This window comes from Temnothorax americanus, unplaced genomic scaffold, assembly GCF_048541705.1.
Source record: "Temnothorax americanus isolate GAGA-0224 unplaced genomic scaffold, ASM4854170v1 Scaffold9, whole genome shotgun sequence".
NCBI lineage: Eukaryota > Metazoa > Arthropoda > Insecta > Hymenoptera > Formicidae > Temnothorax > Temnothorax americanus.
In genome coordinates this window covers 4,076,217-4,093,375 of record NW_027509812.1, presented here as the reverse complement: position 1 = coordinate 4,093,375, position 17,159 = coordinate 4,076,217, and the positions used below count along the sequence as shown (strand labels likewise).

The window sequence follows — 17,159 nt, the reverse complement described above, 5'->3', positions numbered from 1 at the left end:
GTCAGCTGTCGGTCACCGTCAGTGTCGTGTCGTCATTCACGCTCATCATTTACTCGTTATATTTACTTCTCCACTCTAATGCAAATTTGAATATTAGGCCTATGCAACAAATACGTGTAGCGGATTCTTTAGAAGGGGATCCTGAAGTGACTGGCAAACTTCCTCGATGTCGATAATGTCAACCTTTCTACGTTTGTTTTCCCTATATCTGTCCTTGTCTAACGAAATGACATCTGTCCTTTTTTCGCGTGCTCGCCATCTTACGCAAGATCCGGGATCCGGCAACTACTGTTGCCGCTCTTCTTGTCATCCTGCACGCGTATTTGCATTACTAAAATAATTATTAGATGGATCTTTTTTTGTACGCCGTGAATCTTACTTCTACTTACATACGATATTATTCCTATACATGTTTGCCCAAGGGTGGATGATAAACATTATGTATGTAAGTATAAACTGCAGAATTTTTGTTTTGAGCAAATATTGTCGTCAGGTGACAGCCGTGTGTATATATGTGCCCCAATAAGTAATATTTTTAATATTTTGGTGCTTTTGTGTGTGATATAAAATCGCGTTTTGCACCCTAGATAGATTTTTGTGCGGACTTTAATTCTGTAAAAGATTTTTGCAATTCTATAAAGCCAATTAAAAGATCCATCTAGTATGTCGTTTCTTTGTATAAAAGAAGATCGCAAACTTAATTATTGTATGTACGTCTTTCCGTCACGCGACAATTGCTTTATTTCTTCATTTATATAAAGAATTAAGTGGAGGTTCGAGTCTCTATACTGAATAAATTTTTCACATTTTTCACTGCTGTATGTCACTGATATAATTAATTAATGTTGATTAAAACTATTAACCGTGGCAGCAAATAATTATTGTGATTATCAATGCAAAGCCCTGATGGGGATTCAAAGATTATTAAAGAGTATCGACATATTATCAATTTCAATGTTTCACGATCGCCAAAATATAAAATATATCTAAATATTTATATTTTTTAATGCACGCGTAAATTCATGATTTATTACGTACACGTACGTTTCATAAATCAACGGCAATTTACGCGATACAAATTTTCTAATTTATTATAGCACGCAAACTATTCACGTCTAGGTGCGTATGTCGTATCAATCAATTTTTCGTTCCCTTTGTCTTACAGTTTTTGTAGGTACGTTAATGTATTAGATGCGTTTATATATAATAGATGCTTTCCACACATTATTTGCGTATCAAGACTCTGATAATTCTCACTTGTGACGTGTCCGTCTGTCTAATTATTATTCATTACGTGCCAAAAAGGATTGGAACGAGGTCACGAGTGATGAGAATAATCAGAGTTTTGATGTAAATGGAAAGCACCTAATGTGAATAATATTTCAACCGTTTTGTTTTGCGATATAATATATCGTCGGATTTCGGCAACACGTTTGCATACAATTTGACGCGTGTCCTTCGCTGTTATAAATCGCTTCCATCGTCTCGAATTTTTCAAGAATGTAAATTACGGATATCTTTTATAAATTATATATATATAATATATATATATATATATATATGTTTATATAATATTATAATATATTTACAATAAATGTTACACGTGTGTGCTCACACATGTGTGCATACATATTTATATATATGCATATATATATATATATATATATATGCACACGGTGCATCACATATTATCCTGATGTGCACGGCGCAAAAAATCGACATGGCAAAAACGATATAATGAATTTAGCGAAACCAGTTATATTAAGTAAGAGAGAGAGAGATTAGGAAATATGTTATTATTAATTGGACACGTATGCATGCGACGTTGACATTTGTGAAAAATGACGTAATATCATTTTTCAAGTATATAGATATCATATTTGCTCTTGCGCGGCATATTATTATACATAAATTAGAGACGCACAATGCGGCGTGGTGTGTGTTCCTTCGGTCGCAAAAGAAACCGGATAAATCGTCTTACGTATTTGTTGATATTTTTCAATCGAGCGTTCAAAGTAAATCGAAATTAATCTTAATCAAATAAGAGACCGTGTTTTTCTTAAATATTTGTAAAAAGTCTAATAAATGTATATTCAAATAGATATAATATTTATAAGGATATTACAAAGATATATGCGACGATAAATGTTAACAATAATCTTCCCCATAATATTCTCCCTTAATATTTTGTTAAGAATAAAGAATCGGTATATACGAATCTGTAATGGACTTTCGGAAGAAATGATTAACGCACGTCTGTCGTTTTGCTTCTCGTGAGATATAATATTGTGCAATATTGACATATAGGTATTTGGAAGTTGCTCAAGTATTTTTATTTTGCCATTCACGTTTGCTTTCTCAACGTACTGGAAACTCGTTAACGCAATATGATTGAATTTTGAATATAAAATAATACATCGGTGGCCGAAGTGACATTTACGACATCTCGACAAAAAATTTAATAAATCGACGGCAAGGACGCTTTGTTTTTCACTAGACAAATCCACGTTACTTCAGCTTATATATACCAGTCCTTTTTCGTTCGTCGAATCTCACCGATCGTACGACGTCGTCTTGTGCAAATCAGAGATAAATCAGAGATCAATTTATAAAACTTTGAATCGCGCGCAACTGTTTGCGCGTAACAAATCTCGCGACTCTCGGCTCCATCCAAAAGTGCCCTTTTTCTGTTATATATATATATATATCAGGAAAGAGAGTAAACCTTGTAACAAAATTTGTTATACCGTATAAATAATAATAGCTTCAATCTTCTGTATCTCAAGATTAATTTTATTAGGATCGGTACCAATGTTTACTAATTTACAATAAGGAAATAAAAGTGACTGTTGTGTGTTAAAGTCGCGTTATGTCGCGACGGCAACTTGCGTTTATTTTGTGCGCTTGCATAAACTTCACCACGTTACTCTGTGCACCCCCCGTACAACAAAGTCATAGATCGAATAATAACGGCAACAACAATGACATTAATCGTATGCTGCCCGCTTATGCTGTTGCTTCGCGAGCTTCCGGTCTTCTTAATTCGACGTTATGCGAAAAGGAATTGTTGGATTTCCGAGAGGCTGTTGATCAACGAATACTCTGGAGCCTGAAAAGTATGTAAAATTCTTAATTATAATTATATATAATAATGCACTTTTTAATTAGTATAAAGTTCGGAAAGCTAATCGAATATTGTGATAAGAAAAGAAATGTGTATTTTTGCGCGACTACATTTTTTATATTATTGCGTACGTAAATGTACCGTCTAATTTATGAAACATACGTAATCGTAATTATTTTACGATACGTACTGTAAAATATGACTTATTGTAATAAAATGTGTCGCGTCTTTTATAACAATAGGAAATATAGTCAATTATATTTATTCAATACTAATCAGGAGGGAAATCTTGATAATTATTGTAAATATCTCAAGACTGCTTTTCAAAATTAATAATTATCAAAACCTATAATTAACTGACACGAAATATATGTATATGTATATATATAAGAGACTATTCAATATTTTTTTTTATAATTTTTGCAAATAACGTTTGTCTATCTTTTATTTAAAAGTGTTGGATTCTAGCGGCGAATTTCAATCAAGTTTTTTTTATGGAAATAATTATTGGCTGGGCAGTCGTAGCCAGTGCATCGATGTGACGAGTATTGTTCCTCTACCGATTTCAAAGCTGCATTTATTAAACAACACGCTGTATCGTGATCCACAAAAGGAGATTCCGCCTTTCAAAACAAATTACTTCGCTGCCCATTTTAAACACAACAGTACTCTTCAGTACCACATAAATCTACCTAATGAAGTAAGTTTATATCTCATTGTTAATGTAATAATAACTGTTTATACTAATTAAAGAATGTATAGAATCGAGATAAGAATCTAAAACGTATTTAACACGCGCAACGTGCAATATTGTTAACATTTATATACGTAGTAAAAATTAAATTGTCAAGTCTTTCAAATCTTTGTCACGAATGATAAACATTAAAAATAGATACAGTAATTGACACGTTATTTACGTATCAAGTAAATAAACTCATAAAGAAGTGTACCATTGCAAAATACATAAATGATAAAACTATAATAAACACAACACATTAAAGCTTTTGTGGAGATGGCGAAATTTCGGCAAAGTAATTTCTTTATTAATGCTCGAGAAAAAATTCAATCCGTCACGTGCCATCAAACATTTATGTTATACCTATATACGATGACGTTGAAAAATATGGAATCGCGCACGCTATCAACGATGGAAAAGTAATAAAATTTAAAGTAATAAAAATTCTCGTTTCCACCAAGAATCATCGTCCATCGATAAAACGCTTCCAATCACGCAGTTAGAATATGAAAACCAGCTATCGCAAAAAGACGCATATATTATCAACGAGTTTAAAATTAACAAAAAATTGCGTGTGTCATCATAATCATCGTAATCCTGATCGCATATACGTTACGTTGACATTTTTCAGATTTAAATTTTAAACCAAAAACTTTACGTCTACATATATAAATGGAATTTTGAAAGATTATCTTAAAAAGGTTATTTTATGAAAAAATTTAAGATTTTAGATAAAAATTATACACGCGCGTGTAAGTTGCGATATTGCAAACAGAGGTCGGTAACAATCGATCCCTATAATATACATACCTATAATAATATACACATATCGAAAGTCGAAATATATTATAATTGTTCTTCATTATTTATAATTATTTACTGAACATAACGCCGCAAGCTACACTTCTATATATGGACATTGATGTGTATATATTCAATATTAAAATATGTTATATGCAGACATTTTTATTTTAGGATGTGATCACACTCGGACTTTGTTTACCAGCGTCATGCTCTGAAAATGATATAAGTTTTATTTTGGAAAGAGTATTCCGTGATAGAATTCTTATAATTAGTGATCTTTATTCCGCGGACTTCAAGATGATCCAGGTTAAAAATCTAAAAGATGATTATAAATGGCTCATTAGTGGTGCAACACCTATTATTTGGTATGTCAAGAACGTGTTAAGCATACGTAATAAATACAAATAAAATAATATATTCCATATCACGCGTTTGCACGCATAGCGTTAGAAACAAGTTTTCATTCAAAAGTAGCTTATAAATCTGAAGAAATATTAAGGAGATATTTTTTGCATATCTTTATTAATATTTTAATAGGTTTAATTTTATTAATTTTATTAATTTTACATTTGTAGCATTATTTTAGTGCTTTCTATCTTCATGGTTATAATCGGGACGGTGTACGATGTCGTCGTGAATCAGAAATATTCAAATAAAATTAATAAAATTGACACTGGTAAGTTATCGGCATACCGAAAAAACATTTCAAATCTTTTCTTTAATAAATATACGTGTTTTGCACGTTAATTTCTACTATATATTATTAATACTATTCCCCGAATTTTCAGATGGAAAGAACACTGTTCAAGAAATGGAAATGGAAGCAACTCCGTTACGGGAAAGTAGAATTGGAAAAGTACTATTATGCTTTTCCGCTTACACGAATACAAAAATAATATTTAATACGAACGTGCACGCCGACGCACTGCCTATTATTCACGGCTTAAAATTTTTAAGTATGTGTTGGCTACTCGCAGGCCATTGCACAATGTACATGGCAGACTACACGGGCAAGTAATTTGAAAGTGATCTGTAGAAGATCCAGTATACCGACTCTTAGGTCCGATTCTTATTTACTACGCATAACGGATACTGTTTTTCTCCGTACACAGACAATAAAGTGTGGGCCTGGAAGTTCAGCGATGGCTTCGCTAATCAAATATTAATGAATTCACATTTAGGAGTCGATACCTTTTTTTTTTTAAGCGGACTTTTGGTGGCCTATTTTTATATTAAGGATAAAATGAACAAAGATCGAATACAACCGCTTACTTATCAGGCAAAGATAAATGAATTCTTCCTCCTTGTGCTGAGAAGATTTATCCGGTATGTTCTTTGTTATCTTGACAACGAAAAAGACCGCGAGATAAACCTGATAAAATAAATACTATATGATAATAAGCAAAATAAAAGATACGACATAAAGACAATTTTAAATCATCTAGTAATTAATGTTTGAATAGGTAAACTAACAATGTCTTTTCTTTTATCCATAAATTTCATCTTTAGGCTGACGCCGGCTTATATGACGGTATTGGCAATATCGCAAACAAGTTCGACTTGGTTCGACAAGATCTCCCCATTTTACGTATACGAGAGACCACACGAAACCTGCTCAAAGTACTGGTGGAGGAACCTTCTGTACATAAATAATCTATTCGGTCTTAAAACAATGGTACGAATACATTTAGTTTAGCACAGAATGTGCTTAAAAGCACGTATAGAATCTTCAATCTCAAATTCTTTTTTTTCTTCAAGTGCATGAGTTGGAGCTGGTATTTATCTGCAGATATGCAATTCTTCATTATTGCTGTAGCGCTATTAATTTTGTCGACGATGTAAGTTGACTACTGACGGTCATATACAACACATAGCCAGTGTAAATATTTTTTAATTAAACATTAATTATATAAATTTCAGGTACTTTTACATAGCAATGGCTATATTGAGTGCACTTTTAATAGGCTCAATTACCCTTACCGGATATCTTTCGTACATTTACGAATATATCCCGACGTAAGTCGATTGAAACATATCCTGCTCAAGAGAACAATTAAAAGATCATTTTTTCTCGTTGTTACAGGTTGGACGAACAATACAGGCTTATGGATGTCTTGTACTTCCCACCGTGGGTCAGAATAAGTCCATACATTGTTGGAATGATTGCCGGTTACATTTTAACGCAACTAAACGGAAAGTTGCGTTTGAAGACGGTAAAACGTTGATTTATATTTTCATGTTTGATTTATACACGTAACCGTTAATGTAGCAAAAAAGTAAAATAGCTTCAAAAATAATTATACAACACGCGCTACGTACTGATTGAAAAAATATATAAATTAATAATTATGTAGTAGTGCGTAAAGAAAATACTAAAAGTACAAAAGTTTTAAATTACTCCTTGTCATATTATAATTCAATTTAACGCAAATTTTAGAGAACTGTAATTTTATGCTGGTGCTTGGGTAGTGCCTGCAACATTATTGTGGTATTCGGCACGTACAAGCGACAAATACCCATTTTACCTGCTGCTATTTATGCCGCATTGCACAAAGGCATTTGGGCCACAGGTATAGCATGGGTTATAATAGCGTGCCTTACTCAACACGGTGGTTAGTTCATTTAATAATATTTTATTAAGTCTTTATCAGATCTTTTTTTATTAGATACTAATAAATTGTTGAATATTCACTTTCAATTTACTATTTAAGAAACATTTTTGTTACAATGAACAGTGGCATAATGTAATATAATACAATAATATATAATTTTTTATTTTTTAAAATACTATATAAAAATTTATATAAATATATTACATACTAATTATCAACTTTTACCTTATTACAGGCATCGTTTATCGTATCTTATCATTTAAAGGATGGGCTCCTCTTAGCAGACTGTCGTATTGCGCTTATCTTATAAATCCTCTTGTTGTACATTCGATTCGCCTACTGAGTGAAACGTCTGTTCATTTTGAACTTATACCCTTGGTAAGTAAACGAACATTTAAAATTCTAAAAGGTTTAAACAACTCGTGTTATTATCGCAACCATTTATTTTCAGGGTATCGTGTTGATGGGATATTTTACAATTACTTATTTATGTTCCTACATATTGTCCTTAGTAGTGGAAACACCGTATAACTTACTAGTACGACAAACCATGCAAACTCGCAGTAAAAGAAAGTATAAGTGGCGTAACAGTGAGAAATTGTAATTTTGCATGCAAGTGTAATTGCCGATAAAATCAAATATAATTTTTGCACTTTTGTCTATGTAATATACTACAAAAAATCTGATGTATAACATAACATGCGTAATAAAAATAATAGTAATAAAAGTGCGACATTCTACGATACGATAACCGCAGGCTTGCATTCAGACCAAAGTTAGTCATTTTAATACTTCTCATCGTGATATATAAGAAGTCTTTTGTGTCTCCTGTCCACCGCTGAAGAGGGTCCCATATGTTACGGCACATATGTATTGAAAAAAATAATAATAATAATAAAATTATGTAAAGCTAAAACCAGCAGCACGCAATTAATTTATCCAGCAAAACAAGTAGCGAAACACACGCATTGTGTGCTGTAAGCTTTACGATCTAAAAAGTTCATCAATCAATGAAATAAAAACGAGATGGTCTGTATCGAAAAACTAAATAGAAACGTTCCGTGATTTTCACCTTAACCAATGGAAATTAAGAACCAAGTAAAATGATTGCCTAGACTATATTTACTGACCCGTACGTGAACTTACTTACAATTAGACCAACCGGACCAAAGCGCAAAGACATAACGTATAACATGCTTTTATTACGTTACATCTTTCTTTGTGTGACCCCAAGTCCAAGTTTACGCACGGATCTATCTAAATATATAATTAGCACTCAACGTAACGGGATGTGTTCCGAATATTCTTGTACGGAGAGCCTTCTATATACCGTCTCTAGGTTTAAATTACTATTACAAATATTAATTACAACATGGGTTTATTCTTATCGATGCATATCGAAGAGATATCAAAGTATAATACCGGACTTATTTAAGGTAGTTCTCCTCCGGTCCTTGTACTAGAGAAAATCGATACTAGAAAAAATCACGATACTGAGCCTCAAAGTTTCAACTTTTACTAAATTTTGGTAAAAATTGAAACTTTGGAGGCTCAGTATCTCAATTTTTTATATCGCAAGAGGTACTAAAATTTATACCACGCATAAAGCACACCAGCTAAATTAACGTATATTCACAGTTTCAAGAAAATCTATAGAAAATCGATTTTCTCTAGTACAAGAACCGGAGAACTACCTTAACACTGAATACTAATTTACGATGTAAAAATAATATGTAAAAACCATTATACTATTTCGTCCAATAATTTTTCTTTCTTCGTTTCTTCATCAGTATAAATTTCATCGATCGACCGTATTCTTATTATTGTTAAGATTGTTGTTGGCATTGTCGTGAGCTATTGGGGCATCAGGCACATCTTTGTCATTCTTATTAAAATTTTCGTCGTAACTTTTGTCAAGACTTTCGTTGAGGCTATTGTCGAGACTTTTACTCGTTGTTGGTTCAACACTATAGCCATTCATAGGTTTGGGTTCTGTGTTTAACGTCGTGTTACGGATACATTTTCTTATCTCGTGCCCAATAGCAGCGCCCAATGGTGGTGGTACCGCGTTACCAACCTGTCGATGCTTATCAGCTATTGTACCGAAAAAACGATATGAATCAGTAAAACCTTGAGATCTCGCACATTCCCTCACGCTTACAACTCGATTTTGCACTGGGTGCAACACACGACCCTGAAAATCAATTACATTTGAATAGCACACTCACTTGGCTTCTCTACGTGTACGCTGTATCGATGACATTATCAACGAAACATAATAGAAATACGTCAATTCAGTAGTATTTTAAGAAATTATTAAACATCAGCGCAACTCACTTTATTCATTATTTCAAATTATTGGAGCATTTATATGCAGCGTTTTATATATCTATCAACATACCTGTTTACCCATCGGTTCCGGATTAGTGATAGTTGTACTGAAAATTCCGTTCCAGTCAATTCTACCGTATAAACCCCTCCAATTGTTCTGTCGGTTCGAGGTATGTGGCAAACACCATGGAATCAAAGTATTATATTGCTTATCAGTAGGATCACATGGTTGACCAGTACTACAACTACATACTCCGCGAAGTGCATTCGTAGAGCTCCTTCCAACTCTTGGATCATGGTACGCATATTCTCTATATATATAAAAAAAAAAAAAAAATCAGATTTGGTCAATTAATCATTTATAATCGAAGAATTTAAAGAATATTATCGTCTAATGGATACTGCACGTACAATTTCTTGGTAAAGTTACCGTCACTCAATCGCATCACGATGTTCGGTAGATCACGCCAATCGGCACCGATTGTAGTTGGAATGAGGCTCATTCGCGCCTCTATAAGCGGACTCATTTCTTTGCATATATGATCTATCAATATCGATCGATACGGTTTACCCCTCATCTGGAATAAATAAATCAAGTGAGAACTCTAATGTTTGTTTGCAAACATATACGAAGATACGTTTCTACAATACCTTTCTCTGAAAATGTGTTAACGGTTCGCCACCATAAGACATTTCCTCTACGCTCGAACCAGATTTAATTGCCGGTAAATCATACAGAGCATCTTTTACAGTGATTGTTCTATATGGAGCAGACTTTTTCCAAGCCAAAGTAAACTAAAATATATATATATATATATATATATATATATATTTCATTAGTACAAGAAAGCTTCATGATAGCGTGCGTGTGCCGCATGTGTATATATAAATTTTTGCAACGCGTAATTGCAATCTAATTTATATCAACTTACAGAATCAATGTCGCAAAGTATGTTTATATATATATATATATATATATACACACGCGCGCGCGCGCGCGCGCGCACACACACACACACACAAATACATACATATGTATCATAAATACAAAACAAATAAAAATAAGAGCATACCTTTTTATTATCCACTATTACGTTTGACGAACAACATTGTTTATTGAACACATGCGTAGGCTCTGGATACCTTGGAAGTATTTCTCCAGGTGCAGCGGCTATGAGTATCATCCTACAAATCGATAAATTATCATTAAAATGAAACTAGATATACCATCAGTAACATTTTGATTGTAAAGAAAAATAAAACAACCTTCTTCTCGTTTGTGGTATCCCATAACTTCCAGCTTGGAGGATACCAAATGTACACTGATAACCCATACGAACGAGACATCTTAAAGTTAATTTCAGCACCATACTTTTTTTAAAGGATACAAAATTTCGCACGTTTTCCATCAGAAAGAATTTTGGTCTATAATAATCGCAGTAAGCTAAACTCGTAACAATGAGAGAATTTTTAAATAATGAGTATTGCCGAAAATTGAAGCGATTCATGCCGCTGAAACCCTGACACGGTGGTCCACCACACAAAAGTTCAACATCTCCTTTCTGAGGAAGTTTTTGGCCATTATCATCTACATAATCACCCTGAGACAGAAAACAAAATTTTATTAACTAATTTTATTATATAGTAGAAAAAATAATCAAAATATAATATATATTCTCTCTTCTCTTATACATATATGAATAAATATTCTTATAATTTAAAGAGAAAAACTATTAACAGACGCAACGTATCTGTTCTATTTGTAATGTTAATTATTTGATAACAGTAAAATAACAGTAAAATATTTATTGCTTAGTGTATGAAGGTGAATAGATGTGGAAACATGATAAAGTAATGGAAACTTACATTCATCACTTTTTCCAACAGTTTGTTGGAATCCTCTGAGAACACAGTAGCCTTCGGATTGTTCAAGCGAAACGCATTTGCCGCAGCGTTATCTTTTTCAACCGCCCACAGACTTTCAGCTACACCCGCTTGATGCATTCCTTCAGATAATCCTGTTAAGCAAATGATTATAACATGATTTAAGTATATGTAAAGGAGAATGAAAGATAAAAGAAGAAATAAGAGAAAGAGGAGAGAGAACAAATATATATATATATATATATATATATATATATATATATATAACGTAATGTACTACCTCCACAACCAGCAAACATGTCCAACATTCTCAACTTTCTTGATATAGTGGGATAGTCCACGGGTGTTTCAAAAACCTGCTTCTTTTCAGTTTTTTCCACTTTCTTTGCTATAGATTTACCCTTCCCCTTTCCTTTTCCGAATTTACTCGTATTAATAATGTCATAAGGCGGTTCATCAAATGTTTTTTCTGCAGGATTGTATGCTTCAGTAAAATAAAATCTGTTTGGACCGCTCGTAGACCATTCTTCAATGGATTCACTCATGTTTTTAAAGTATGTCAGGTAGCATTTACCGGCAACCACAGAAAAATTTACGGTGCACACTACACAGAAACAAAACAAATCTTTAAAATTATTAAAAATATATATATAGGCAAATACAGATCTTGGGCCAAATGGATATTTTTACGTCCTCAATCCGTCAATAATACAAAAAATATTAAATTTATCTAAAACAACAAGAAATCCATAACTTTTTGAATCGTTAACTTACTCTCGTTGCTCCAATAGACCATATTAATGTCCGATTGCTCCATTAGTGCTAAATCTCGGTGAGTATTCTCCGGTCTGTACATTTTATTTATTTTAATAAAAATGTCTGAAGGTGCCACTAATATGTCAGTTGTCGTAGCATATATCGTATTAATATAACCAATATGAAAAGGTTCGGGTGTATCACGATTTGAATGTATTCCTTTGTCAAGTTTTTTTCTGTAAAACTCCGGATACATATCTTCATCTACTTCGTCTAATTTGATCTTTGAATTTTTAGATTGTTGGTATTTTCGTTTATGCTTAAATTCAAAAGCCTGTGGATATAAGAATACCGCACTACCGACCCTATATTCTTCACCTTTGTATTTTACTAATTCGTAAATCACTTCCCTACTGCTTTTCTCTTCTATTCGATTATAGACCTAAAAATCGTATTAGATGACAACTTAAGTATCGGTTCGATCCAAATTCATACTTATAGAGTTAAAAAGAAATTCAATTCTCTTGGATTAATTTTTATAGTTCAAATCTGATCTTTTCTTATTTCGTACCTTAGGTATATCACGTTGCGTTGATATCGCCAACCGAATGCAAGAGGGACAGAATCGATGACTAATTTTTCCTGGACATTCCGGATCCGGTGGTGGATTCTCAAATCGAGCACTTTCAGGATCATATTTCATTTGATAAAAGAATGTCTTACCATCTGTATCTTTTATATCATTATCTATATCCACATTACCTGTGTAATATAAAAAATTGTGTAAATGCGATTATGTAAATACAGTGACAAAACATAAAAAAAATGTGGGTGATGCGTGAGCTGACGCGTGGCTCATCGTAAAAGCAGCATAATGTTACAGAATATACCAAGCTAGAGTTGACAAATCAGCCTCAAAAACCAAAATGGCAATTATAAATTTCTTAGATTTACCAGCGCATAACTTTTATTATTATTAATATCACTTGTGTAGCACTTGGCTCCATAGAACTGCAATCAGAATCTAATATTCTAATAATAATCTAATATTCTTACCTAGTTCAAACCAATTCTCAGGCGTCTTTTTATTGATAACCGTTGCCTTTGATCTAACAGACGTAAACGATGCCTCGCAACATTGTTCACTTAGGAATAATTCTATAGGATCCGAAGTTTCACCAAGCATGGTATCGGTGCCTCTATAAAGACGGTTTGCGTGAAATCGTTTTTCTCCAAACGCGTTCTCCCACATAAACACAATTTTGCAAACTTGTATAGGAATTGTGGGATCTCTAGGCTCCAACAAGACATAATCGTTTATTTCGATTTTTTCGTTTCCAACTAAAACTGATTTATAGTACGTTTTCACCCCGTCGACAATTTTATCTTCTTTCTCCCATATTATATCCTTCTTAATTAAAAGTTCTTTAAAATCTTCATTTTTATTAAGATTTCTTTCTTGATCTTGTACCGTTTTATCTTCCGTTAGATCATCATATTGCTCTTCACTCTCTGGATCAGAATCTTCCGCTTCCTTTATAAAGAAAATATTCATCTTTAACTGAACATTATATAATGTAAATTTCAAATATTAAAAAAAAAAAATGTTAATCTATTTTTAAATATTGTTTTATTTTTTATATAATCAGGAGATAAATAATACGTGCGCGTAAATCTTTACACTCAACGAGTGTGAATTATACCTGAATTGCCAAATTTGGACATCTTCTTCTAACGCACGCTTGCCTTTGAATTCCTTTGCCTCCAAATTTCGGCATATCTTTACAAGCATGACAAATACCACATTCGGGTTGCTGACAGTTGTCGCAAACACCGCATCGCCTCCTTTTTATCAGTGACTAACAAAAGAAAAAAATGGTTAACAATATAACACGGATAAAAGATACCACGCGTGTCGTAACATATGCGGCAATACATACCTTATTAGCAGTATGCTTAGCAAGTTGACCAGCGAAAATATTTTCGAACATATTGCTGACTAATTTTGTCGTAGTAGCCATTGACCAGACAGGCGTTTTAACTTTCGGCTTACGTCTCATTGGACGAACGGCCGATTTCTTACCGAACGTGACGCCAGAGAGATTCATGAGAGATCGCATACATGGAGCCGTAATGAGAAGAGTATCGTCAGAGCCAGCACAATTATCTAATGAAAAAACTTGATCGCAAATAAATTGTGCATGACGTAACAACGAATCTTCCGTAAACTTCATGGTTTCCTTAGGCGGTACTACTGTCTGCAACGAGACAAGAATAATAAAACCTACGCGTTCAGAACAACGATGGAAATATGGAAATAATAAAAACATATTGAGATATAAAATAACAAACTTACTTGAATCTTATTCAACAAGTCTTCATAGGTTGAATTAACATCATCCAGCAAAAATTCTACGACTACTTTGCTCATATATAATTTCTCTTTAACAGCATCCATGTACGGTGCATAAGCTTCCGACGGCTCCATCAAAATATATTCCGCGAATGCAGTACTAAAACCTACCAATGCCAATTCTCCTCCGTCAAATCCAGTGACATACCATTCGTTAATCGGCCCCATATCTTTTGTCGGTATACCTCCCTCGGGCGAAGAATTTTCCTCATAAATAGCTTTCATATATCCAGAAAAATATAACAGTACGTTTTTCTCTATGAGTCCTGCGTCGAAAGAACACAGGTGTCCATTCAAATCGTAAACACTAAAAAAAAAAATCATTTTTATATCAGTTTAACTTTAGAGAGAGAGAGAGAGAGAGAGAGAGAGAGAGAGAGAGAGAGAGAGAGAGAGAGAGAGAGAGAGAGAGAGAGAGAGAAAGAGAGAGAGAGAGAAAAAGAGAGAGAGCGTGCCTATAATTTTCTTAATATTAATATCGCTCTTTCAAGTACTCCGCTTTACAATTTTGAGAGAAACTAAACATATAAAATACATGAAGATTTACCTAAAATGAGTTAATTTATTTTGCGGTCTCTCATCGCTTTCGTCTATAAAAGATTCATCTCCAATAAACAAGCACAGCTTAGGATCCGTTAAAGCTATCTGTTCTTCGACCGCACCATTTGGATGCCCTTGATACAACGTTAAATTATTCGACATCTGTTTACAGTACAGGCATCGCTCTATCGCAACAGATGTCTTTTTATCTTGAGATTTTAATTTAGACATCTTTTCATTCGTTCCTGTCTTTCGTCTCTTTTCCGGGTTTTCTGTCCGGCGTTCCTCTTGATTTGTTTCCGGATCGTGATTTTCCTTATCAAATTCCAGGGAACGTCTCGGCGTTTCATCCGTTTCGGTATTCACATCACCAAGATCGAGCACCATCGTCCCCTTATTCGTTTCACTCGTCCTCCTTTTTACCGCGGGGTCTGAATTAATTTTGGAATCTAATTCAGTTTCTTCATCAACTCCATCTAATTCTTTATTGTTTTTCCCGTTGCTTCGAAGCATTTTATTTCTGCTGCAACCTGGTTCGCTTTCTGTCACAACAAGCCAGGCACAAGTTTAATTTGAGGGAAAAACAAAGACACACATATGATTTAATTATTAATTAGTTTACCAACACGTTGGAACACAACTGGCCCTAAGAACAATATTCCCGAATAAATGGTATTCGTATAATTTAATTTTATATTTTAGACAGTAACAAACAAAAGTCGGAGCGACCGACCGGCCCACAGTCCACAGTGACCACTTTCAAGCTCAAATTTCTGTTGATATTTATATGGCGATCAATGTTGTGCACCTTTGGATAACTTTCAATATAAAATCAGATTATATATATATATATAAATATATATATATATATACGAACACGCGGCCTTAAATTTTAGAAGAGACATTAATATATTTCCTTTCCCCCCATTATCATTCTACTTGGTACATATTCCCAGCAAACATTTTGGTTGTGGGATGTTGCCAAAAAGGAAACGTGTCCTCAGTCGGTCTCTAATGTGAGCCAAATCTGAATAACACGTTCCGCAGTCAAATCGACAACGCCAGAGCAAATCGGACAACGGCAATACAAAGGCGTTGTACTATAGGGGTTGTTTTATACTACGGCAACCAACGGCAACTATAATCTGCTGGGTTGTCAAGAAAATAAATGCGAAATAACTGATCGATCGTCACAGCAAATCGCAAATCTCGTAGCGACAGCTAAGCGAGCGCGCGATTCCTCAAGCCGCGGTATATGGCTCGCTCACACTCACCCTGTGGTTCGTCTCTCGATCGCCGCCGGGTAGCGACCTTACGCTTGACCGCGCGATGCCCTCCGCGGACCATATCGCGATAAGAACAGGAGCAAACAGAAGAGCGAAGAGCTTGAAGAGGACCGAGGACTCGAGGAGTATTCGCTGTTGACCGATCTTCCTCCAGCCTAGACGTTGACGTTGACGCCTTCGCGCGGGACGCGCACGGCGCACTGTGTCACTGTGTCACTACTGTCACCGTGTCCCGCGGTGAAGCGGTCCAGGCGGTCCTGGCTCCCTGCTGGTACGTTCCCGCCAACATTGGATAATGGAAAATGGAAGTAGAGAAGTAGAGGATATCAGCTATCAGCCACGCGGCAATTTTTCGCGCCTAATCGGAAACGACCGCGACGCTACTAACGGTTGACTAACCTAACCTAACCTAACCTCTCGTAACGACACTCACACAGGGCTGTGGCTGTGGCTGTGTGCAGCTGTGTGCCGCGCGTGCGCTGCGTTCTAAAATTCACTCTTAAAGGTCAATCCAGACAAACTTGCATAGCGCATAAACATAAGCATAATAGCGTTTTTTCTTAGCTGCACTATCGCCCTGCACTGCCCTGCACTACCCAATAGCGTTGCATTAATGTTGCACTAGTGTTGCACTAGTGGGCAATAGTGCAGCCAAGAAAAAACGCTATAAGAG

At 34.5% G+C, this 17,159-nt stretch overlaps 2 protein-coding genes across 2 annotated transcripts; one reads left to right on the top strand and one right to left on the bottom strand.

The window, feature by feature from the left end:
- Positions 1-19: 19 nt before the first annotated feature.
- On the top strand, positions 20-8,192 carry LOC143907981 (nose resistant to fluoxetine protein 6-like). Its single transcript, XM_077425162.1, has 15 exons — positions 20-191; positions 1,098-1,119; positions 2,863-3,116; positions 3,580-3,824; positions 4,836-5,029; positions 5,240-5,340; positions 5,453-5,674; positions 5,777-5,990; positions 6,174-6,339; positions 6,423-6,502; positions 6,585-6,680; positions 6,748-6,877; positions 7,102-7,276; positions 7,512-7,654; positions 7,728-8,192. The coding sequence occupies exons 1-15, from the start codon at positions 167-169 to the stop codon at positions 7,878-7,880; spliced, it is 2,220 nt and encodes a 739-aa protein (XP_077281288.1). The 5' UTR covers positions 20-166; the 3' UTR covers positions 7,881-8,192.
- Positions 2,861-16,899, bottom strand: Dnmt1a (DNA methyltransferase 1a). Its single transcript, XM_077425155.1, has 17 exons — positions 16,475-16,899; positions 15,208-15,742; positions 14,604-14,967; positions 14,188-14,505; positions 13,951-14,106; positions 13,304-13,781; positions 12,819-13,009; positions 12,266-12,689; positions 11,772-12,095; positions 11,474-11,625; positions 10,874-11,208; positions 10,681-10,792; positions 10,259-10,402; positions 10,019-10,185; positions 9,678-9,918; positions 7,502-9,470; positions 2,861-3,109 (listed from the first exon to the last, which is right to left on the bottom strand). The coding sequence occupies exons 1-16, from the start codon at positions 16,545-16,547 to the stop codon at positions 9,075-9,077; spliced, it is 4,410 nt and encodes a 1,469-aa protein (XP_077281281.1). The 5' UTR covers positions 16,548-16,899; the 3' UTR covers positions 2,861-3,109; positions 7,502-9,074.
- Between the last annotated feature and the right edge of the window lie 260 nt (positions 16,900-17,159).